Source organism: Crocodylus siamensis, chromosome 5 (assembly GCF_052110815.1).
Source record: "Crocodylus siamensis isolate JL-2025a chromosome 5, ASM5211081v1, whole genome shotgun sequence".
NCBI classification, from domain to species: domain Eukaryota; kingdom Metazoa; phylum Chordata; order Crocodylia; family Crocodylidae; genus Crocodylus; species Crocodylus siamensis.
Window position 1 is genome coordinate 173,751,015 of NC_143399.1, and position 23,366 is coordinate 173,774,380.

At 41.6% G+C, this 23,366-nt stretch overlaps 1 protein-coding gene across 1 annotated transcript in view; it reads left to right on the top strand.

Annotated features, from left to right (window-relative positions):
• The window catches only part of ABCB1 (ATP binding cassette subfamily B member 1), an 85,761-nt gene that overhangs the window by 52,321 nt on the left and 10,074 nt on the right, over positions 1–23,366 (top strand). Inside the window, exons 14-22 of the mRNA XM_090049810.1 lie at positions 1,481–1,642; positions 4,773–4,928; positions 7,454–7,600; positions 9,297–9,401; positions 10,848–10,925; positions 12,658–12,741; positions 15,397–15,600; positions 18,745–18,845; positions 20,516–20,656. Coding sequence (XP_089905936.1) covers positions 1,481–1,642; positions 4,773–4,928; positions 7,454–7,600; positions 9,297–9,401; positions 10,848–10,925; positions 12,658–12,741; positions 15,397–15,600; positions 18,745–18,845; positions 20,516–20,656 — 1,178 coding nt within the window. The remainder of the gene's footprint in view (positions 1–1,480; positions 1,643–4,772; positions 4,929–7,453; positions 7,601–9,296; positions 9,402–10,847; positions 10,926–12,657; positions 12,742–15,396; positions 15,601–18,744; positions 18,846–20,515; positions 20,657–23,366) is intronic.

Below are 23,366 nucleotides of genomic sequence, written 5' to 3' on the forward strand. Positions count from 1 at the left end.
CCAGGAAGAGTCCCATTCCTGCTAGGGGGGACCAGTGGGGAATGGGAGAGACCTTGTTCCCCCACATGCCTCCCAGAGTAACAAGGAATAAGAGCCATAAGTTGTTGGACAGTAGGTTCAGACTAGACATTAGAAGGCACTACTTGCCAGTCAGGGCTGCTAGGATCTGAAACCAACTTCCAAGGAAAGTGGTGCTGGCTCCTACTTTTGGGGTCTTTAAGAGGAGGCTTGACGATTACCTAGCTGTAGTCATTTGAGCCCAGTTTTCTCTACTGCCCAGGGAAGGGGGTCAGACTAGAAGATCTGCAAGGTCCCTTCTGACCCTATATATCTATGAATCTATGAAAAGTAAAGAAGCCAGAGGCTCGGCTGCTGTGCATACAAGACAGGCAGTCAGTAAAAATGTACACTGAGTCAATGGGTGAGAGAGGCTGGGTGGTGGGGGAGAGAAGGGGGATGAATAGCAGAGAAGTACCTGGGAAGTCAGCTCTCAGGCAGGTTACAATGCATCATAAATTCAATGTCTATATTTAGTCCATGATTTTTAGTATCCAGGAGGTTGATGAAGTGGAGTTCATAGGCTCATTTCTGGGAAGTGTTTTGTAAGTTTCCTTTGAGAATCAGGACAGAGATTGGAGAGAGAGTGGTTTTCTTGTGAGAAATGTGTCCCCACAAGTCATTGGATATTCCTGTCTTTGACAGATCTCCAGTGTGCATTCATTCTGGCATGCAGTTGTTGTTTGGTCTCTTCTATGCATTTTCCATCAGGGCATTTGGTGTAATACGTTTCATCCAATGCATTTCTGGAGGTGTAGCTATAAGATCTGGGAATGCTGATGGCTCTGTTGTGAGGGATAGTGGTTGTGGGGGTAGTGGAGATGTGTTGGCAGGTTTCTTGTCATGGCATGGTCTGGATCCATTTGGTGTGTTCCAGGTCTGAGCAAGTTTGCTTCTGGTGATGAGGTTGGCAAGGTTCCATGCTTGTTTGAAAGCTAGGATGGGTGGCTCTGGGAAGATCCATTTAAGAATAGTGTCTCTTTCTAGTACAGGTTGCACTTGTTTGAGGATTTTCCCTATGGGTTTGAGGGAGGGGTGATATGTCATAACCAGGTCTAATAAAAGATATCAGATTCACCCAAAGAACCTTGTCTGCTCATTTCCTTAGACCAATACAGCTACAACCTACACCCCTTTGAAATATTGAAGCTTTTTTATACTTAAATGAGTTATTAATGTCAGTTTCTAAATTAAATATATTAATGCAAATAAAATCGATACTTATTTACAAAATTGGAAAAAATAGAAATATTCTGTTGAAGTCCAGATTTTATGGAAAATTTTGATCTTTGACAAAGCTTAAAATTTATAATAGGAATATTTTCAGTCAAACAATATTAACCAGCTGTATTTGAAAGGTAAAATGTAGTATAGGAATTTCTACAAGACAGTCTTTATAAAAATTTTTTTGTGCATTTTCTAGGCACGGAAAGGACGCACCACTGTTATAGTAGCTCATCGTTTGTCTACAGTTCGTAATGCAGATGTTATAGCTGCATTTGAGGATGGAGTCATCACAGAACAAGGAACCCATAATGAACTGATGAAAAGGAATGGAGTTTATTACAAGCTTCTTAATATGCAGGTATTTTTTCCCCCTAAATCTACATTTCATCAGGTTCTATTTTGCTGATTTTATTATACTTGATTCAGTCCATTAGAGACCCAAACCAGCATGTCATTAACAGAAAAAATATACAAGTCAGATGCATCAGATAAGTTATCCCCAGGCTGGAAACACCTCCAACCCCCAGACACAGCCTTCTTTGGAGCAGCCCAAAACCATCCACACTATCCCATTCACAGGAAGCCAAAACCCAGGTTTCCAGAAACAAATTCTTGAAGAGATGTAGGTGCACTGCATCAACCTAGACTGAGACCCAGCAGGGCATGTATATGACAGAGGACAGCCTCCACCAATGACAAAGTCCCACACCATCCATCTTCTGCACACTGCAACCCATGGAACATGCAAGCCCCAACCCAGCCCCCAAGCAAAGCCTTCTTTGAAGCACCCAAAATTATCCACATGAGAAGCCAAAACACAGGCTTCCCAAAACAGTCTTGTAGAGCTACAGGTGCACAGCATCAACCTGGCCTCCAAACCAGCAGGGCCATCTAGCCATGGTACATGGCAAAGAGGCCTGGCCTCCCTCAATGAACAAAGTCTTACACTGTCCATCTTCTACACACAAATATCTGTGTGACAAGCCCCAGCCCAGGCTGTAGACACCTCTAACCACCCTGCTTCAAAGCACTCCAGAAAGATCAACACAAGTACACCCCATCCCAAGAAGATAAAAACCAGGTGCTCACAAACCCAAAGCAAATAAGCATCCAACTGGCCTCAGATGTATGGGGGCGTGGTGACTCTGCTTCATGGCAAGGAGGCCTCACTTCCCCCAATTAAACTAAGTCCCATCCAGTGCATCTTGTGCACACAAACTTCTGAGACACAAGTCCCAACGCATCCCCAGGCTGGAGATACCTCCAGACCTCCAGACAAAGCCTTCTGGAAAGCACCCCAAAACCATCCACACACCTACCCCAGTGACCAGAAGCCAAAACCCAGGCTTCCAGAAACACAACCTCTTGTAGGGGTGTAGACACATGGCATCAACCTGGCCTCCGAAACAGCAGGGCCACCTAGCCATGGTACATGGCAAAGCGGCCTGGCCTCCCCCAATGAAAATCACATACAGTGCATCTTCTGCACAAAAGCCACTGCATGACAAGCCCCAACCCAGGCCCAGAGAGGAAACACCTCGAAACCACACCCTTCTTCAAAGCACCACAATCAGCACACATGCCCCATTGCAGGAAAATTAAGCCAGGTGTCCCCAAACCCAAAGCCTTCTGAAGGTCAAGGCACGTAATCTTCCAGCTGGCTTCAGAGGAGACAAAGCCCCATACATGGTAAAGAGGCCAGGCCTCCACCCAACAAACAAAGTCCCACACAGTTCATTTTTTCTACACACTGAAGCTAGCCTATGATACATAAGCTCCAACCCAGCCAGAAGCAGGAGACACCTTCAAGCACTCAGCCAGAGCCTTCTTTATAATTAGACTCATCATACTAAGAGAGTATTTACAGCCATTCACATGAATGCAACCAAACCTCTTGCTCTGACTTGCAGTAAAAATGATTACAGTGCTCTGCTATCTCCAGCCCATCCCTGAAAGGTACATTGCAGGAAGGAACCATTCTAGATCCCCTCCCCTATCATGGCTCAACAAAGCAGAGGCCAGGCCCCAGCCATCACCTGCAGCCAATTAGCTCCATCCCAGCTCCACCCAGAGCTCAATCCAGGCAGGGCTTCACCCCCAGCTGCCAGCTGTTCCCTCCCACCTGACCTCAGTCACACCACAGCCCCACCCCCACTTACAAGTTGCTAGCCTAGGCCACTAACTCCAGCCCCACACCAAGATCCAAGCAGTCTAGCCATTCCCAAGGCTCCAGCCACCCCCAGGCCCTTGTTTCACCTGCCCTTGAGGCTGGGGCCCAGCACTGGCCCCACTTTGCCAGAGAAGTGGCTGCACCCAGAACCCGCCCCAGATGCAGCCACATACCCACCACACCGTGCCACAGCCCAGGCTGCAGCAGGCTAGCCCCCAGCACCACAGGCAGCTCCAGCACCCAGCATTGGAGTCCTTCCCCACCACCCTGTCCCAGCTGCGGCCAGCCGTGGCAGCTCCCAGCACTCGGAGCCCCGGCGGGACCAACCCCACCTCCTAACATGCGCCACGAAAGGACTCACCGCCACCGTCCCAAGGTAAGGCTCCTGCCCAGCTCCGCACCCGGCTCCAGCTTCGCCTGCAGGAGAGCGTGTGTCAGCACCTGTGCCTGGCTCACCCGCCCCGGCTTCCCTGCAACGTTGCCCCTGCCCGGCACCAAGCAGGCATATGGTGGAGCCGAGCCGTGCCCTGCGCCTGCCCCACGGAACCAGGGGCTGGTCCGCACATTACAGAGTATAAGCATTATGTCACCACACCCGGCCCTAGACCGTAAGAAGCAAACCTAGAAAAACGCTTACCGCGAGGAAAAGCCATAAGAGTTGGACGAGAGCACACCCCACCTAGCAGCAACCTCAACAGGTTAAATAAGCATCAACTGTTGGAGATCGCCTTTATAAAGGTTAACGAAGCTCCTCCCCCAATTAGGCATCGACCAATCAGCAGCCACGAGCGGGTTTCCTCAGCCTTTATGAAGTCAGCACCGGGTGCAAGTCTGTATTTTGCTGGTAGTGCTGTGGGTGCTGCTGGTGTCTTTGTGGGTTCATGGTTTCTGCTTTTCTTTCTCTTGTTTCATTTTTTTAGCGAGTCTCTGGGCTTGCGGGGGCTTCACTTCTTGGGTTTTTTCTTGAGCCTTTATTGGTTTGCTGTTTCCTGCGAGGGCAGTCCTGGCTGCTGAGCCTCAAGCGGGGTGTGCGAGGCTGGTGGCGCCATGGGGCTGCAGCAGGTGCAGGGGTGGCTGAGTTTCCTCTGGAGACGGTGTGTGTGGGCCTGGTTGTCGGGGTTGGTTGCTTATTTCTCAAGAGTATTTACTTCTGAAACTACACTCTGAAATGGGGAATATCTTCCCAAGTCAAATTTTATACTTGCTTACATTGTAACTTGTTGTTCAGTTCTGACTGGTTCTGCTTAATTAATATTGGTCTAGTTTTTTACTTAACCTACTTTTGAAGTACAGTATGTTATGTTGTACTCTATTTCAGATGGTAAGAAGTGATGTTGAGTCAGAAGAAGTTGAAGATATATTAGGCCTCAAGAAAAGGTCTTCAGAAGTGGCACTGATAAGGCGATCCACTCGGAAAAGCATCAAAAACCCTAAAGCATGGAATGATGTCCCTGATGTCAAAATTGTTCAGCCTGTAAGTGTCTATGCTTTGTTTCTAGTAACCTTAGTAGAACACATGGGTTAACTGCTGTTTTACTTTACATGCTTAAAGGGCCTATATGTCATGATGCAACTGCTTTTTATCGTGTAACACACAATTAGAGGCTGTTTCCTCCCTGTAGTGAGAATTGCCCCATAGCCCTACCTGCTGGACATGAAATGGAGGACCTTTCATCTAGAATCTAGGTTACATTTCCCTAGAGGGGATTTGAACCTGCACTTCCTGCTTTCCAGTAAAGTGTTCTATCAGTTTGTGACCAGGCACTTTTCAGCCCTGCTTGAAGCTGGCCCACTGGGTAGCCAAAAGGAAGACACATGTTGGTCCAGGGAGAAAAGTACAAAATAAGAAGTGCATTGCTCTGAGGGTGCTCTGGGTTTTTCCCATGCTTCTGGGTTTTGTTGGTTGCCGCATGGGGCTGGGAAGTAGTTTTTTTTCTGTCTTATTGCTTAATTGTCAGGTTTTTTGCTTCCTTCAAAGCAGGGGGTGTTGGCTGCAGCTAAGGCCAGGGATTTTGATGGGTCTACCAGTGCTTCTGCTGAGACTTAAAAACGGAGGCTCTTGGCTAGAGGGCCTTGCTCTTCTGTTCAGAGTCAAACTGATCATGAAATAATTTTACCCCATGATCAGATTGGTACAGATTGGAGATTTTTGCCTTTGTAATGGGGTTGGGAGGGTATATGGCCCTTTTTCTTGGATCTCACATGTATTTGAACAATCCTGCTGCAGCAGAGCATTCATTGGCCACTGTGATCACCCTGCTTTACCTGTGGCAGGCTAAGATGCTATGTCTTGTGGTTGTGTCTGGAACTAGCTATAGTTTTGTTAATAGCTTAAACAAAGGGGTTCGTATAGGATGTTTTGATTGTATGATCCAGCTTCTGGCAAGAGTTTTGACTAAATGAACTATGAAGGTCCCTTCCAGGCCTACTCTTCTAGGATTCTAACCAGGGACATTCCTCCTAATAGGGCAGCAATTTTCCCATTGTTGTTCATCCAGTAAATAGTAAATGCAAGTTCTGGTAGGGACAACTTCAAAAGGAGGACTCTGGGTAATGCCTGTCCTGTAGCCTGATGGTTAGAGGGCTTTGCAATGCAGGCTCAACTGCCTCTAGATGATTAGGGCCTAAAAACAGGGTCTCAAGCTCTCAGGCAGGTGCCCCGGCTACTAGGTTCTGGGGCGAAAAGTTGGTAAGGCTGTCCTTTTCCTCTTTCCCCCATCACCTAACATCCATTAGTCATGGTTTTTCTCCAGTGAACACATTGAGATTTAGCTTCCCTTATGGGTATACCAGGGAGATGTTACTAGATAAAATTTACTTATTCAAAGAAAAGTACTCTGCCTACTGTTCTGCAAGCTTCTGGGCAAATGTAACAACTTGTACATAATGTTTTTAAAGGCTCCCCCTTTACATGTAATATATCCCCATGTAACACTAACACTGAAGGTTTAATTCAACCCATGGTCAAAGCACATTTTAACCAGTCTTAGTCTGTGTTGGCTTTTTAGTTCCAAGTGATCTTCTCAGTTTCTCTGCATTCTCAATCCTTATTGGTTCAATTCTTGTTTGGTTTCCTTGTTCAGATGTCTCTACTTCTGTGTTGCTTTCAATCCCCTCTGTCATTTCTTGTTCCTCTGGAGCAATAAACTCCAGAGCAACAAGCCCTGCAGCTTATTCACATGTAAGAATATGCACATGTAGACATGTGCCTTGACTGCTAGTATAATACAAAGTTTTCATACAAGTGCTAGACAGTAGCATATAAAGTGATAAGACGAGACAACAGTATTTAACAGCTGAGAGTCTGGTTATGAACAAGTTTATAAACTATCATATGTTGATTTGGTTATATTCTTGATGTGTTTGTTTTTGCTTAACGTGAGCGTTCAGACCAGCAACATTTTTTGTCTATTTAGTTTTATCTCATGAAAATATTTGTTATGCATGAAAAAAAATTGCTTCAATATGGAAGTATTCTGTATGTTTAAGTCCATAAATTATGGAAGAGAAACAAAATTGGTGCAACATAAGCTCAAATTCAGAACACGAAATCATTGGTGTAACATTCACTACAAATATATTAGCATTTATAGCCTGGAATATGGATGTGTAAACTATTCAGCAAAAAGTAGTAAAAATGGTCATCTGAATGTGGATGTTAGTAAGCAATTCTTACTCCTGTGTTTCTTATAAGTGTCCTTTCACTGAAGATAAATTTGTGTGTAAGCCCCTCAGGCTAAAGTTCAAAATGTAAGCCTCAAAGGAGAGGAGAGACTGCTGCAATAACACTCTTATACTTTATTGCTTCTTTCACATGTTAATATTGTGTAGTAAATAACAGATGGGTATGTACTACAGTTAATTAAGAAACTTTCTATTAGAAAGCAAATATTTGAGCTACTTAAGGATGGTAACTAGGAGCACACAGTTCAATAGCCATACAGTTCTTTTCCCCAGCAGATGTTACATATTTGTCTTAATGGGATCCCTATGTTTTAGGATGAAGATGTACCTCCAGTTTCATTTCTGAAAATTATGAAGCTGAACAAAACTGAATGGCCTTATTTCATAGTTGGAATTTTGAGTGCGACTATCAATGGAGCCTTACAACCTGCATTTGCAATCATATTTTCAGAATTTATAGGGGTAAGTTTAAGTATGTAAAAAAACTATGCTGCTCACTTTAGCTTTGATTTCTATTATTTGCTACATTTAAATAGCTTTCCAGTAAATTGATAAATGTTTCAGTTACTACCTTGATTTATTCCACAATGTCTAGATTGTACTGTAAACACAGAATCCTTCATTAGTAAAAGGCATTGGTGTTATGGGATTTTCCAACAAACCCTCTCATCTGCCAGACTGCAGCAGGAATTCCCCCAGTGACAAAGTGCAGCCTGTGCCCCTCCCATTGACTTCACTTTAGGCCTTCTGTCCCATTTTATACAAAGATGTTATAACTGGCAGAGTTGGCATGGAGCAGAGGTGAGGCTCTTTGCAGTTTCGCTTTCTCCCATTTGTGTCTGCATCGTTTCAGCCATACTTTATGCAGTTATGATGATTTTCTGTTCTTTTTTGGCTAATGTGAAAAGTGAAGGAAGGAAAACACTTCCAGGTAGAATATTCAGTGGGGAACGGAATCACAGGAACCTCTATAGTACTAGAAAGTAAAGCTGAAAGAACCAGGCATTTTTAATGCTATCTGTATTTGAACCGGTCAGGATTATCCAACCAAATAGCTTTTGGCGGTAAATGTCAGATCATCGAAACCAAATGTAGAAACAAAAATCAAATGAACTAGATCTGATGGGGAAGAAAGGTCTGGGCATAGGTGTGTATGCACAGCACAACAGACATAGGAGAGACTGAAGTTGTTTTCCTCAGAACTACCTAGCTCTCTTGGCTTTTCATGGGAGGGAATCTTTCTGTTTTTTCCCTAATTTGCCAGGTTTGGGTTTTATTCTTTGTTGGGAAAATTTTTGAAAGCACAAGTGTAATGAAATTGGAAACTTTTCTGCCCCTTGTCTGGCCTCAGCCAGAAAAACATCAAGTACCATGTGTCATCAGCAAGCACTTGATATGAATAATAATAGGAGAGAGATCTCTGAGAGAAGGCAGCAGTTCTGTTTCAAGCCTGCCTGTCCAACGCTTGTCTCTCAGTGCAGTGTAAAAAACATTTCTTAGCAAAGGACATTACACATGCATAATAAATTGTACACAAAACAGTTTCTACATCTCTCATACAAATTCAGTCTTATTTGTTCTGCAAAGAATGAAGAAGGTCTCAGACTTGCATCCAGTGACTCCAAGGTTCTATTTTAACGACTTGTCTACTGAAGACACAGTGGATGCATCTACCCACGCAGTTAATGCAAAGCAATAAACTCCAGAGCTTATTGCTCAAGAGGCATTACCTGGGAGTAAGAATCTATATATGTGCCTGGGACCCTGCAGCATATAGGGCTGGGGCTGTTATCCCTGGCCCACTGTGCTGTGGAGGGGCTGGCTGGGGCGTGAGGTATGGAGCTCATTAGTCTACTGCACAGTAAACATTCCATATAGATATCTGGTAGGTGTATAAATTCCTTATTTTGTTTGATAAATGAAAAACAGTTTATACTAGTTGCTAATTCTGAGTGTCTTGGAAAATGAAGAGTTGATCTTCATGGAAAGAACATGAGATTTACAATACCTTGGTTGAGTCTGAAATTAGTGTTAAAAAAAAAGAGAGAGAGAAATAAATTACTACATGCATTCCAGCTGTGCCTGAGCAAGATACTGTGTAAAGATTTTAGCTAGTCATTTAATTAAATAAAATTATCTTTTAAAATCCTTTTTATAGATTTTTGCAACAATAGACAAGACCAGTATAAGAGACAAGAGCAACATGTATTCGCTGTTACTTTTAGTCATTGGAGTAATTTCTTTCATTACATTTTTTCTCCAGGTAAGACTTAATATGTTTGCTTTTACTGTAGCTGTTCATGTTGTAGAAACCAGATCTCAAAAGATATTAAGGTTTTATTTCCTTTGAATCAAATAGCAAGGATGAAGAACAATTATGATAAACCTCTTATGCAAAGTGATTTTAACATGGCTGTTAAAAAGCCTGGGTCTTGAACATTTGAGATTATGCATTCATAATTCACATATGATTATTTAATAGATTGCATCAGTGCTTTTCCTTCCCTTGCACAGTGTTTAAATTCTTGACCCTGTTTTTCAAAATAGTCTAAAATTGCATGAGCAAAACTGGGCACATACCACTGATGTAGACAAATAGGTATGTTTAGCCTATGGCTTATGGACTGGATTTGGCCTGTGGAACTATCATCTGGCCCATGGGGCCAGTGGAATCATTAGTTGCTGTGACTCTGGCTCTGTCATTTCCCTAATTCATAGTTCTCACTAAAACTACATGTATTTTGATTATCAAGCAATGGTAATGTTTAGGACTAGATGGGTTAGATGACTCTCAATGAAATGCTGAGGCTGAAATCCAGGTTTAGTTAAAGTTGATGGAGAAATTTACCACTTGGGGGTTTTTGGTGGTGAGTGGGGGACAAGGGTTTTATTCTGAACCTTTTACCTTGAAGGTCCTGGCTTTAAAATTTTTAAATTTGACCTTAGATCAATTGTGATAAAGTAGCTAAAATCAAATGTGCGGTAGTGTAGGGGAAATTAACGTTGCTGCATATTTTGTCAAAATAAAGAAATAATTTTACTCCCCATGCTGAAGTTGGCTACCCCTGAAGAACTAAATCAAGGTTGTAAAATGTCTTATGATTTTAGACTAAATATTGTATAGTTTTAAAACTTGTGGTTTTGCATATGGAGATACAAAGAATCACAAGTCTTTATTGAATAAAGACCAGATATTCTTACTGAGTGTGTCTACACATGCAATTAATTTTAAACAAATTCCAGAGCAGTTTGAGATGGAGTAAACTATTCCCAGGTGCAGCATCTACATGTGTGCCTGGGACAGCAGCTGCTTGAGCAGGGGTGGAGCTGTTTTTGAGGGCCATTCCTGCTGTGCTCTGCCCTGGGCTCTGGGTGGTGGCATCAGGCAAGCAGAGGGGCTGACTGAGACACAAGTTTGCTGAAAGTGTGAAGGTGCATGGCTAGGTGGCAGGCAGGAGTCTGGCCTCTGGCTGGTTGGGCTGATGGGGCCCAGTTTACACCTGAAGTCAGCATCTACCTGTGCATTTAATCACAGTTAATTACCCTGCTGTAAGAGAGTACTGTCCCCAACAGTGGGGGACACTATTATCTTACTGCAGTGTTAATTAGTATACTGTAGCCTAATACTGCCACATGTGTAGGTAGTGACTTTACTCTGCAGCTAATTCATCTACTTGGTTGTGTAGTAACCATGCTACTTCTCAAACAGGGTTTCACATTTGGCAAAGCTGGAGAGATCCTTACAATGAGGCTTCGATTCATGGCCTTCAAAGCAATGCTTAGACAGGTAAGGATAATGTATTTAGCTTTCTAGTGTTTTAAAAATGCCTGTTTCTTTGTCATGAATAGCTTTGTATTTAATTCTGTATAACCTTATCTGCACTTGAACTGGCATTAACTTTTTTTCAGATTGGTTTAGGAATTGACATATTAAGATTGTGCCCACACAAAGATAATATATTAACTAAGTTTAAGAGGCTTGTATTAATTTGGTTCAAGACTTAGGCATTTTAAGTGCAATACATAAGGACACTTTAACTAAATCAGTAAATATTCAGAATGTAAACCAAACCTAACTGTATAAACAGAGGAGAGAGCATTCTAGGGACCCAATTCTGAAATGCGCTTCAGTGTTCATATTTTTACCTCTAGGTAACTTCACAGTAGGATCCACAGTGACAATACACATTACAACAGTCCAGTCCAGTCTACCATGTTCCTTTTTAAAGTTGGCCCCCAAGACAGCCAAGAGACATGTGCAGCCAGGAAGAAATATGCAAGCTGAAGGACATGTGGCTCAAATCACTGCTACTCTGAAAAGGAGCATGCCCTGTGTTCTAGCCTAGGTCTTTACTCCCTAAGCAGAAAGTTCTTCACTACACTACTCCCTGTACATTTTATTTGGGGATTATTAAATGCAAGGTGCAGTAGCTTGGCTTCAGTGTGCTGGCAAGGTGTTTGGGTAATGTTTGACTTGTGGTATGGTCATCAGACTACAGTTCTTTCAAGTTGGGGATCATAGAATCTGTATGCCTCCTACTTCTCAATTCAGTGCCCTAAACATGCAGTTATGGGTCAGCACAATGGTAGGGGCTGCTGATCCCCATCTCCCAGTTTTTTTCTCCAGGGAGCTGCATACATGCATGGCCAGTGCATAGCTGACTGCATATGCTCAGTCTGTGTGCATGCATGTGTTGGTGGTGAAGGGATAGTAGAATTGCAGTTGCCAAAAATGATATTTTATACAGCTAAAAAAACTGCCATTCAGATTTCTCTAAGTCCTCACCAACTCCTTGGACTATAGTATTATTTCCCTTTGTGGCCACCTCTCAAATGCACAGGAAAGAAGCCACATAGACTTAAAGAAGTGGTGCTATCTCTGTAGATGGATATCATGCTCAAAACTGTGGCCATGTTTTATGCTAGACTCGCAACTTCCACATGAGCCATCTGCAATCCAAGGAGACATCAAAGAACAATTAGTCAGAAGTTTGTTTTAAAAGTGCTTTACAGTGGGTGCATCTACATGATGCAATAGACTCCAGAGTTGTTTGAGCCAGAGTACACTACTCCCTGGTGCAGCATCTATACCTGTGCCTGAGACATCAGCAGTTTGAGCTGGGGCAGAGCAGGCCCAGGCTGGCAGCAGGCTTGGGAGGTTAGCCCGTGGCTCCAGGTGGCCATGTAAGGTGGCGGAAGTGCTGGCTGGGGCACAAGAGTTCAACTCCATATTGTAGTTGATACAAATTGTTTAAAGTGTTTTTACACTTAGATATCTTTATCACACAAGGTTATGAAACTTGTTTTTCTATAAAGAACTGAAACACTAACACAGAGGTTGCCCTCTCATCCAAGCTGATTCTCAGTTATCTTGTACAGCCCTACTTTTTCTTCAGTTTTGTCCATGAGTTTTCTAATTATATATCATACAAACTTTTTCCTAAAAGTTTATATTGTATATTATTTCCTAAAATATATGTATATTGTTTCCTAAAACCTAAAAATGTTTATTTTTTTAGGACATCAGCTGGTTTGATGACCCAAAAAACAGCACTGGGGCATTAACTGCGAGACTTGCTAATGATGCTTCACAAGTGAAAGGTGTAAGTAGGGGACACAGAATTGTCATTTGCTAAATCTAGTTTGGCATATGGTCATGTTCCAATGTAGATTTGCTATACTAGTAGCATTAGCAGACATTCATTGAATAGTGTGGTGGGATCTGAACCTAGACCCTAACAGACACACATTCTATCATGTCATGTATGTAGGGGGATTTTGGGGATCAGATATAGAATGAGTCTCATTGAAATAGCACAACTGCTATCGCATGGAACCTGGCATTTGGGACTAGTGCCTGATACCATGCTTTCCATGATATACCTTCAACTTTATGCATGTGGGGCCTAGGATTGCAGTTCTTGTTTCTATGCATGCTGCCAAGTGGAAAGTTTCAGATGGGGCTGCCCTGCAAGTTGATTTTACTGGTGCCTGGCTGAGGCCTCTTGGCTCCCCTTGACAAGTAAGTTAGAAGCCAGGCATGGGTCAGCTGCACACAGATTTAAACTTGCTGGAAAGGGGGAAATTAAACATCACATTTTCAGTTAAAAAGCACTATGAACCAGCTGCAAAATTGTTCCACATTTAATGTCTCCGTAGACATGGAATATCTCTGTAGCTGGCTTGCCATTTTATGGCCTGATGGATTAGTTTAACTTGTGGCATGTTGTCTTTTATCACATGATTAACACATTAATCATATGATAAATGTAACATTGCTAGTGTGTACTATTAGTCATCAGTATACAAGATATATTTACCTGACACTAATTGTCTAATTAATAGTAATTTTCAGCAGCTACCAGAATCAAGACTGTAATCTAAGCAATGTAATATTCAGGTAAACTATTAGTCCTGTGAATCTAATTATAGTAAAAGCTCTGTTATCCAGCATCCCCGGCTGTGGGGGCTCAGCAGCACAGGCTGCTTTGTCCTGAGCCATGGGGGCTCAGAGAAACCGGAAGTGCCATGGTGGGTACTTCCGGTTTCACTTTTTTCTTATAAGCTGGCATGCTGGTTAGTGGAGCATGCTGGCTTGTAAGATGCCAGATAAAATATATGTATTCACAGTAAAAGTTCTGTTTATTTAGAAATCTGTCAATCTAAAGTAATCTATGGAATATATTTAGGTTTCTATATTGCATATGTTTTCATAGTATCTAGAGTTCCAGTCCTACAATGTTATAAAGCATGAAAGGGTGCTGTGCCTGAAAATTTGTTATACAAGTCTCAACTACACAGTTGTTCCAATAAATAAGATATCACACACAGTTGCTGCTTGTACATTTGCATGACTGTCTGTTCATGTGCTTATGCTGTGTTTAACTACTGTGTTCTTTTGGGAACAAAAACAGTTAGCTCAAGCTATTTCTCCAAGGGACCTGTAAGATTTAAAGTTATAGACCATGTCTAGACCACAGACTTCCATGCTCAGCATTGTTACCTTGAAATGTGTGGTATGGCTTTGCAAATGCTACCACCTGGGCTAGAAGTTGTACCGTTACGTTGGTACAATAATTAACGATGCTTAGTGAGTACCCAGTTGCTTGCCCTTGATACGATGCAGGTATAGCTAGTACATCCATCTTCTACTTAATGATGGCTCATGAAAAACAACATGGTATATTTGAGTGCTACTGCTGGGTATCATATTTTTGGCATAGTGATGGCTACAACTGTATAAGCAAATTGCCAGGTTTATAAACCCTATATATATATGCAGAACTTTTATATTAAAAATGAAAACTAAGAGTGAACACATGGAAAATGGGCAAGGTAGAAGTGGATCAACACCAGAAGATAAAGGGGCATGTCTATACAAGACTCTTTAGTGTGCAGTAGACTAATCTACTGCGCAGTAAAGCATCACCATCTATGCATACACAGTTTTTACTGTGCAGTACATTAGTCTGTGTGGTTGGCTACTACCTGTAGACACAGGTAGCAGATTGACCATGCAGTAGCTACTGTGCAATAGTGCTTGTGTAGACAGTTGACTGGGAGCAGATTGCTCCTGGTTAGCCTAAGCAGCGAGGGGTGGGGAAACTGTCCCCTCCCTTGGGCAGCTCAGCTCCGGACCCTGATGGGCAGTATGAGGCTAAGAAACAGATGCTTGGCAAAGCAACAGTTTCCCAGCTCCATGCTGTAATCTGACAATCAGGGCATGGTCCTGGGAGGCAGCTGCCATGGAAGTACGAGAGCTTCCCCTGCTCCTCAGAGCCTAGGCCTGACCCCGATACCCCCTGCCAACCTGGGGCTGGCACCCAGGGGAGCCTGGAGCTCCCCATGGTTGCTATATGGGGGTAGAGCAGGGTGGAAGTAGCCCTATACTGAACTGCTCCTGTTGGGAGCAGATTTGCTCCTGACAGGTGCATGTGTAGATGTGCTCCCAGGGAAAGATTACAGTGCATTATTTTATTGTACAGTAGGCTTACAGTGTGTTAATGGCATGTGTAGATGCCCAAAAAGTGGTCTAGATGGCATCTAGCATCTTTGAAAGCATATGGCAAGAGCTCCAACATTGGCAAATAACAGAACTAGATTAGGCACTTATATATGCTCTGGAAGATAATCCTGTATCATGGTGTGGACAACAAGTATTTTCTATGTCTAATTTCTAAGTTCCCTCTTCACTAGGATATGGAAAGAAGCTATTTTATTGGGTTTTGGTTTGTTGTTTTTTTGTTGTTGTTTTTCAGGCTACTGGTTCCAGACTGGCTTTACTTGCCCAAAATATAGCTAATCTTGGTACTGCAGTTGTTATTTCATTGGTCTATGGTTGGCAGTTGACCCTTTTGCTTTTAGCTGTTGTGCCAATCATTGCCATAACAGCACTCATTGAAATGAAAATGCTATCTGGACATGCCCAGAAAGATAAGAAAGAACTGGAAACTTCCGGAAAGGTGAGTCCAGTGAAGTTTTATTTTTATACAATGTCCTATTGTACAGGGCACTGGTAATAGATAAAAATATTACTTATAAGGAAAATCAAAGTCTGCTCTATGATGTGTTCACATGTTGATGTCTTCTGACTTTCTAACATTCCTTCCCTTTATTCATCTCTGACTTTTCTGCCTCTCTGGCCTCTATTGTATATTCCATATATTATACAATTAACTGGCTAATCGCACAATAAATTTAGACCAACCACTTGTGCAAAGTAATTATCACACCATAAAAATAACTATGTAGTTGGTGGGCTCTTTTTATAACTCAAAGTTGGTGCTTGAAAATGTGTAACAAGTATATAGCTGGTTTCTGTCTAGCTTTAATTTGAAGATGTGGCAGGGCCCTAAGGAACAATGCATACAACTTGGGCACATCTTACATACAGCCTATTTCAGTGTAATTAAAGCATCATGTAAAACTGTTCTAATATGCTAATGTGCAGTAAAATAGGCTACTGTGCATTTAAATGTCATGAAATAGCATGTGCTTTTGCTGCTGCACATTAGGGCGGCCTAATGTGCATTAGTACCTCACCTGGGCACCTACACACAAGTGCTGAGGCTGCTCTGATGTGCTAGAACTCTAGTTCAGAGCAGACTCAATTAACTGAGTCTGCTGGAGCATAACAGTTGCTGTGCTCCAGCAGCCTCCTGCATGTCATGTATCACTGCCCCTGTACTTAAATGGTAGTGGGAGTGCTGAATGAGCTTTAGTTCAAGCACCCCTGCTGCCATTTTTAAGCATGGGGATGTTGAAGTGCTTTAATAGGAGCAGTTCTGAGTTGCTCTAATTAAAGTTCTGCCTCCCACCCCAGAGTACATGTAAAAGTGCCCTCACATTGCATTAAAATTTAGTATCTCCACATTAGAAAATGCATTAATGACTGTGTAGATGCATCTTTTCACTACAAAGAAGCAAGTATGCTTCACAGGCATAATATAATGCCACCCACCAATCCTGTATTGTTTAATTTCATTTTTCCCATTTCCAAAAGCAAAAGGAAGATAAATTGAAACAAGGACATAATTGTTGATGGGGAGAGTTGAAGGAGAAACTACACTCCCAAACTATTTCCAGGGTAGAAAAGCAATTCTGTCACTTCTTATGTCCTATGCTTGTACAGGTTTGAGTGCTCTACCTTTGCTGATAAAGTAAGCATTTTTGTTAGTGTTGACTTACCCAGGTTGTACAACTGCTAACATACAGTATCTTCTGTCTTTCCTGCCTTCCCTTTCTTACAGTTATCAAACAGTATTGAGAAGGAATGGTTTTTTTAAATCTAAAGTCTTTAGTAATTCCCATTTATTCACAACTTCTCTCTTAATGTTTTATTTTGTAAATAGGAAAGTTGTTCAGATGCAATTCTCCTTCCCCAATTAGAAAGGCATTTTAGAAAAATACTAAATTTCTAAAGTTCCAGCCCATGCTTTTTCATGAATGACAACAACAGTCTCTCCTGAACTGATAGGATTTTTGTTACGCATTTGTCTTGTATTTCTTAAGTATTTTGCTACTGGATCTTGTTAATAGTTCCCTGGGAATGTTAAAGGTATTTTCTGTTGATCTTTTTCCCCCAAAGGCATTCTAACAAGCAACTGAGAGGATGCAACTCACCCCTCCTATCTTAATTGATGGTCTTTTTCTTTTCAATTAACACTAGTACTTGGCACTTCAAACAGCTTCAACCTAAGTTTTTATAAGAACTTTACAAGCCAATAGAGTTTCACAATACCCCTAGATATACAAGTAAAGATGAGGAAACTGTCACAACGGTTAAACACCTGAAGGCAAAACCCATGCTTTATCTGATAAAGTTTCTGTTCATTTCTCAGTTGTGTATTGCTTTTGCCTAAGTTGCATCTTGGATCAGATCCAACTTGGCCTGGCAGGTACCTCCACTTAAGTTTTGCAACACTGAAGATCTGGGCACTTTACTAGAGAAAAACAATTAAAATGGATGATTAGGCACCAGGGAGTTCAACTCAGTGAAGGGGAGGACCTGGGCACCTCCCAAAAATGTGATCCAGAGCATAGTGCTGAGCAAGAGACATAAAAGCAAGCCAGTAGGAAAAGGAGTCACTAGGATGTCTGAACTCCCTTCATTTAAACAGATGTCAGACTCAGGGTTGCACAATAGGTGTCTCTGTCATCCAGAGCACCCTTAAGGGAAGCAGCTACATGAACTAGGACACTTATCTGAAAGCAGCTCTCTCCCTTTTGTACATTAGGATGGTGGGGGCAATTACAGGGTAATGATCCTAGTGCTTGTTTTGCTCAGTAGCCTAGTAGTCAGAACATTTCAGTGGGAAGTAGAAGCCTTCACCAGCTTATGAGTACTCAAAGCCACATCTTCCCACTTTCCAAGAGAATGTTTCAATCACCTGGCTCCAGAATAGACTGTCAACAGTCCCAATACAGTTTGGCCACGGAGCAGCCAATAGCGATTTCTAGCATTGCTTTAAGATAAACAGAGAGTGCTCAGCTTCCTGTGCATGGGCCAAATGTACCCTGCCAAACCATTGCATCTGGCCTGCAGGACTCTCCACAAATGTGGAAAGTTAGAGCAGTGGCCATTAATACAGCCAGCTTCCCTGCTGCCAAATTCCCAAACCCCAAGCCCCACATACCTGGCTGGAGCCAAGCCACTCCCCCTTTCTCCTGTGGGATTGGATTGGGGGTCAGGCCATGCCCCCTTCTTGTGGGGCTGGGCTATGCCCCTTTTTTCACCTGTGGGACTAAGTTGGAGCTGGGCCATGCCTCCTTCCCCTCTCCCCCACAGCCATGCCCTCTTTTCCCTCAAGGGGCTGTGTTAGGGCTGAGTCATGTCCCTTTCCCCCCATGGGGCTGGGTCAAGCCCCCCTCTTTTTTGTTTGGCAATTTGGGACACCATAAAAAAGTGCTTTATTTTCAGAGAATACAGAATACCCACCTTCTGGCAGTCAGGTCCCATGAATGAGTGCTCAAAGTGACCAATACCTTTTTTAAATTTAGGTCTCTAATTCTAATTCGCATAAACAGAGCTTGGAGTAAGTGCTGTGAAAAATCAAAGTTTGCAGCATAATATTTATTTTCTATTAAGAAGCATACATTTCTTGCAGATTGCTACTGAAGCCATAGAAAATATTCGAACTGTGGTTAGTTTGACCCAGGAAAGAAAATTCGAGTTCATGTATGGACAAAGTTTACAGGGACCATACAGGTAATAAATACAAGGTAAAAAATAATTTGATCTTGCTCGTGATTTTAGAATTAAGTCAAGTTTCACAAATGGACTGAATAGTATTTATTTGTTGTTGTATTACAAAACTTTCTACTCCAATTTATTATTTCATTACCTGAAAACATGTGATAACTTTTGCTTAAGAAACTAATCAATAGCAAATATATCACTTCTGTTCTTGGAAAGAAATCTCATTTAAAGAACCTTTCCATGGTAATACTAGTTTAGTCTCCTATAATACCTTATTTTGGAGGTTTTATTTCTATAAAATGTTTTCTGATTAAAGTAACTCACAACTGGGTGTAAGGGTGTATGAATGGTTGGTTGCTTTTGTTTGGCTTTTGAACTGATTTCTTTAATGTTTGGATTGAACTCAATTTTTTAAATGTTCAAACCAGAAATGGCGACATTTCTAACAAGTCCAGTAAAACTGAAATTTTATTCAGGGTCAGCTTCACACATTTGTAAGAAAAGCAAAAGCAAGTAAAGAACGTTGATATGTGCCTATTAATGAGTAGCAGTAAGATCCAAAGCCTCTATGTAGCATGCAGCAGACTGAGGAGGGAACAGAAAACAGCAGCAGATAGGAGTGGGAGCAGAAAACAAAGTGACAGATTAAGCAAAGAAGGGCATTGGAGTGATACTCAAGGAGGGTGTGGACTTACCTTTTGGCATGCCTATCCAAAAAAAAAAAAAAAGGTTGACCTCCACTGGATTAGAGCATCTACCCAAAAGGTGAGCAGATTTGAACCCACACTTGATTAGGAAGTGGGAGTTGGAGTATCAGGGGAGTAGTATGCAAGTATGAAAAGTAGTATGCAAAACAGAACAGCATCAGGTTTAGGAAGGAACTGAACCCAAGTCCCTGTGTTTTGAATTAGTATTGGATTAAAGGGGGTTAGCAGCAACATCTTAAATAACACTAAATCTGTGAATATGTACCCCCATTTGCAATCCAAAACTTCTTCGTGATTTTTGTTAATTTCAAAGTAGATGATTCCTAGTAAGTTCTGCTTTTGTCAAAAAAGAATTTGACCCAATTTTGCTATTTAATTAATGAAGTATGTGGTTCTACCAGCTAAAATATTACTTTTGTAGTATGTATTTTGGCAAATCTCTTATTAAACTAGTGGTATTTTGCTTGAGTAAGTGCTTAAGGAGTAGATTCCAAATTCCTCCAGTTGGAGGGGGGGCAAATTCAAGGCAAACTTTCAGTAATTAGATTCTGTACCTGGATAATTATAGCATATTTGTACATTTTCCATATACAGAATCTAACTACTAGGGGGGTTGTCTTATAAGGGTCATCTATTTGAGTAAAATGAGTAATTTTAGGACAGTCTTTGGAGACGAATAATATGGTATTTGAAACTGTTAGCCATGTTTGGGACTACAGGCCTTGGGATTTTTTCCTCTCATCTTGTGACAAATTCTTTCAAGCTGAGAGGTTAAGCTACAAAAGAACTGTGTTCTCTTTGGGAATAGCACTGCAGAACACCAGGGGCTATTTTACCGTATCTTAAAGAACCAAGTATCTACAATTTCCAATGAAAGCAGTTGAACAAAAGGTCACTTGGCAACTCCTTTGATACTAGTACTGAGACCTGAAATTTAATGACAAATATCAAATAAAAATAATTCTGTTACAGAAATTCTGTGAAGAAGGCACACATCTTTGGATTTAGTTTTGGACTTTCACAAGCCCTTCTTTACTTTACCTATGCTGGTTGCTTTCGGTTTGGTGCCTATCTAGTGATAAATGGACACATGGATGCTACAGATGTGTATTTGTAAGTATTCATTGCAATTTTTTTTGTCCTCACAAGGAAAGTTTCTTGTATATTGCTACAGGTGTCATGGGCCTCCAAAGCAGCTATGAGAAAACAGGCACTTTTTTCTTCCACTCCCATATCAAATTTATTACAGCTCTCAAACAACAGATTTATATTTTGTCTGCCCTCAGTTATGTAATTCTCTTGAAATCAGTAGCCCTGCATTGTGGTAAATAAAGGAAATAGTATTAAGATGTGGGGCAGACAATTTTTGTGCTCTGTAGATGATACAAGGTAGCCACAAAGCTCAGTTGGATTTTAATGGAACTGTAGCAGTAGCATTCATTCCCTACACTCTTTTCTAAGAGACTAACAAGGAAGGAAGGAAGAAAGAAGAAATCATTACCTAACACATCCTGAGTTTCTCTCTGCCTTTCATATGATAGGGAAACATAACAGGCCTCAGAGCATACTCAACTCTTTCAGATAGATACTGGCTTAAGGATTCTGTGCTTTATTATGGGTTAAGTGGTTCAAAGTTGAAGTAAATTTCCTTGCCCACAGTATCCTACATTAATAATAGTAAGATGTGTTGGCTTATTTTGACCTATCTTACCGTTTGAGTTATCCTATTATCCTACTATCGGTCCCTGTCCTATCTTGTTCTAACTGGTGGGGGGAGGGGGGATAGAGAGCATATTCTGAACTCATGAAACATGGCTTAGGGTCTAGTATTCCCAATTGCAAGATGCTGCATGAATTTAAACCAAAAAGGTGGTCCCTGTCCCATATTGCTCATTAGGCTCAAGGTACCCCTTGGAAAATGCCAGTTTTGAGTTTTTGCCTTGTTTGGGAAAAATTATACAGCAATTCATCATTTGGAAAGAACATGAACAAGAACAGGTCAGAATGCCTTTGACACTGTGGACTCCTAGTTGAAATCTTTCAGTTGAGCTTGTGAATCATGTGGAGGTTTAGGTGTTTGTACACCAGGTTCTCCTACTTGAGAATCACTGTTATATTGATTTGTTTTGGTATTCTCTGCACATAAGCAGCATAACCATGTCAAGCTTGTATAGGCTTCACAACTAAGAAAAATGTTAAGGAGGGATTTGGAAGAGAACAATGAGGTAGATTTGTGGATGCTTACAGGGAATTCTTGGGTGTAAGGGGCAGCATGGGAGTAGTAATTATGAATATATTGGCTTGGAAATCTGAGGTAGGTACAAATGCACACTTGGTGTAAATTCAGAAGGAGCAGGGGAGCTGTTCTTGGGATGGTATGGCAACTGTTACACTTGTAATTGTTACCTGTGCTTGAGTGTAGTGATAGAAGTGTAGCAGGGTCAAAGTCATGGCTACTTAACTCTCTACTTGCTCTTTTTAAGCAGCTAATCTGCACTTTTGTCCATGGTCCTAATAAGTGAGCAATAATGGCTGGTGTGATGGGATGCTGAGTAGTCAGTCTCTCGACAGTCAATGACAGATGATTGGTAGAATGTAAAATGCCTTGAAAACAATGACCAATAGCATATACTTGATGTGCTGCATAGTAGCATATGCTAATGAGAGAGAATCAGTGAAAAGCTGCATAGACTTGGGTGAAGTGGTCGAAGCAATGAGTTAAAAATATTTTGTAATAGCATGATGGATGGATAAGAGTAGGGCAAGATTCTATTTATTAAGATAAGATAAAAAGTAGCAATCCAGATATGAATTTAAGAGCTGGGATGGGCTTTTTAACACTTTGAATAGATATTTTAAAGAGGTCATACAGAAAAAGTCTGCATAGCCAGGACATACAGACCTACAAGGAGCACAGTCTAAGACTATGCCCAAGTAATGGGATTGTCTGATGGGCAGTATGATCATGTTGTGCATGCTGTGTAAGACTACAGGAAACCCCTGCTTAATGCTGTTTTACTTAGTGCTATTTCACTGTAATGCTAATTTTAAATTGATACCTGATTTCACTTGGTGCTCAACGAGTCTTTTTACGATGCTTGTGGTTGCCATTTTGGGTCATTAAAAATTATTGCCGTTGCCATCTTAGATTGTCAAATAGTTTCAGTTTCACTTAACTGGTTCCTGAAAAACTGAGTGTTAAGAGGGCTAAGCGGGGGTTGTCTATATGAGTATCTTAGGAAAAACTTGGGATGAGAGAGAGGTCCACTAAGTCTAATAGCCCATTGGATTTGTGTGGTTAAAGCATACTATGTGCTTAGCCAGCAGCAGACAAGGGAGTGATGTGACCAGTATCATTTCCAGCTCTTTGACACCCTAGCCTGATAACCAGATGTCTTTGCATAGCTCATGGAAGGCTTTGGCATGAGTCCAGAGCACCACTTGAATTCATGCCTCTAGAGGCAAGGCACCTTAACTACTCTGCCACCAGACTGATGCCCCAAATGAGACTGGAGCCTCATTTGTACTAGCTGCTGTATAAGCACATAATAGCAGACACTTACAGTCAGAATAACAGGATTGTCCATTCCATAAATTCAGATGAAAACACCTGTCCATAAAATTTGTAAATAAATGTTCTGACTGCTTTGCAAAGCTCCCTCTTGGAAATAAGCTGGACAGCTGAAGTTTCATTGAAGCACATGAACACAATACTTTGCAGGAAGCCTCTTCTCAGGGTGCCTATAGGGGTTTATGCAGCATGTCATGGGGGGAGGGGGCTAGAAATTTGCTTTTAAAAAATGTTCATGAGATTCTGGAATCT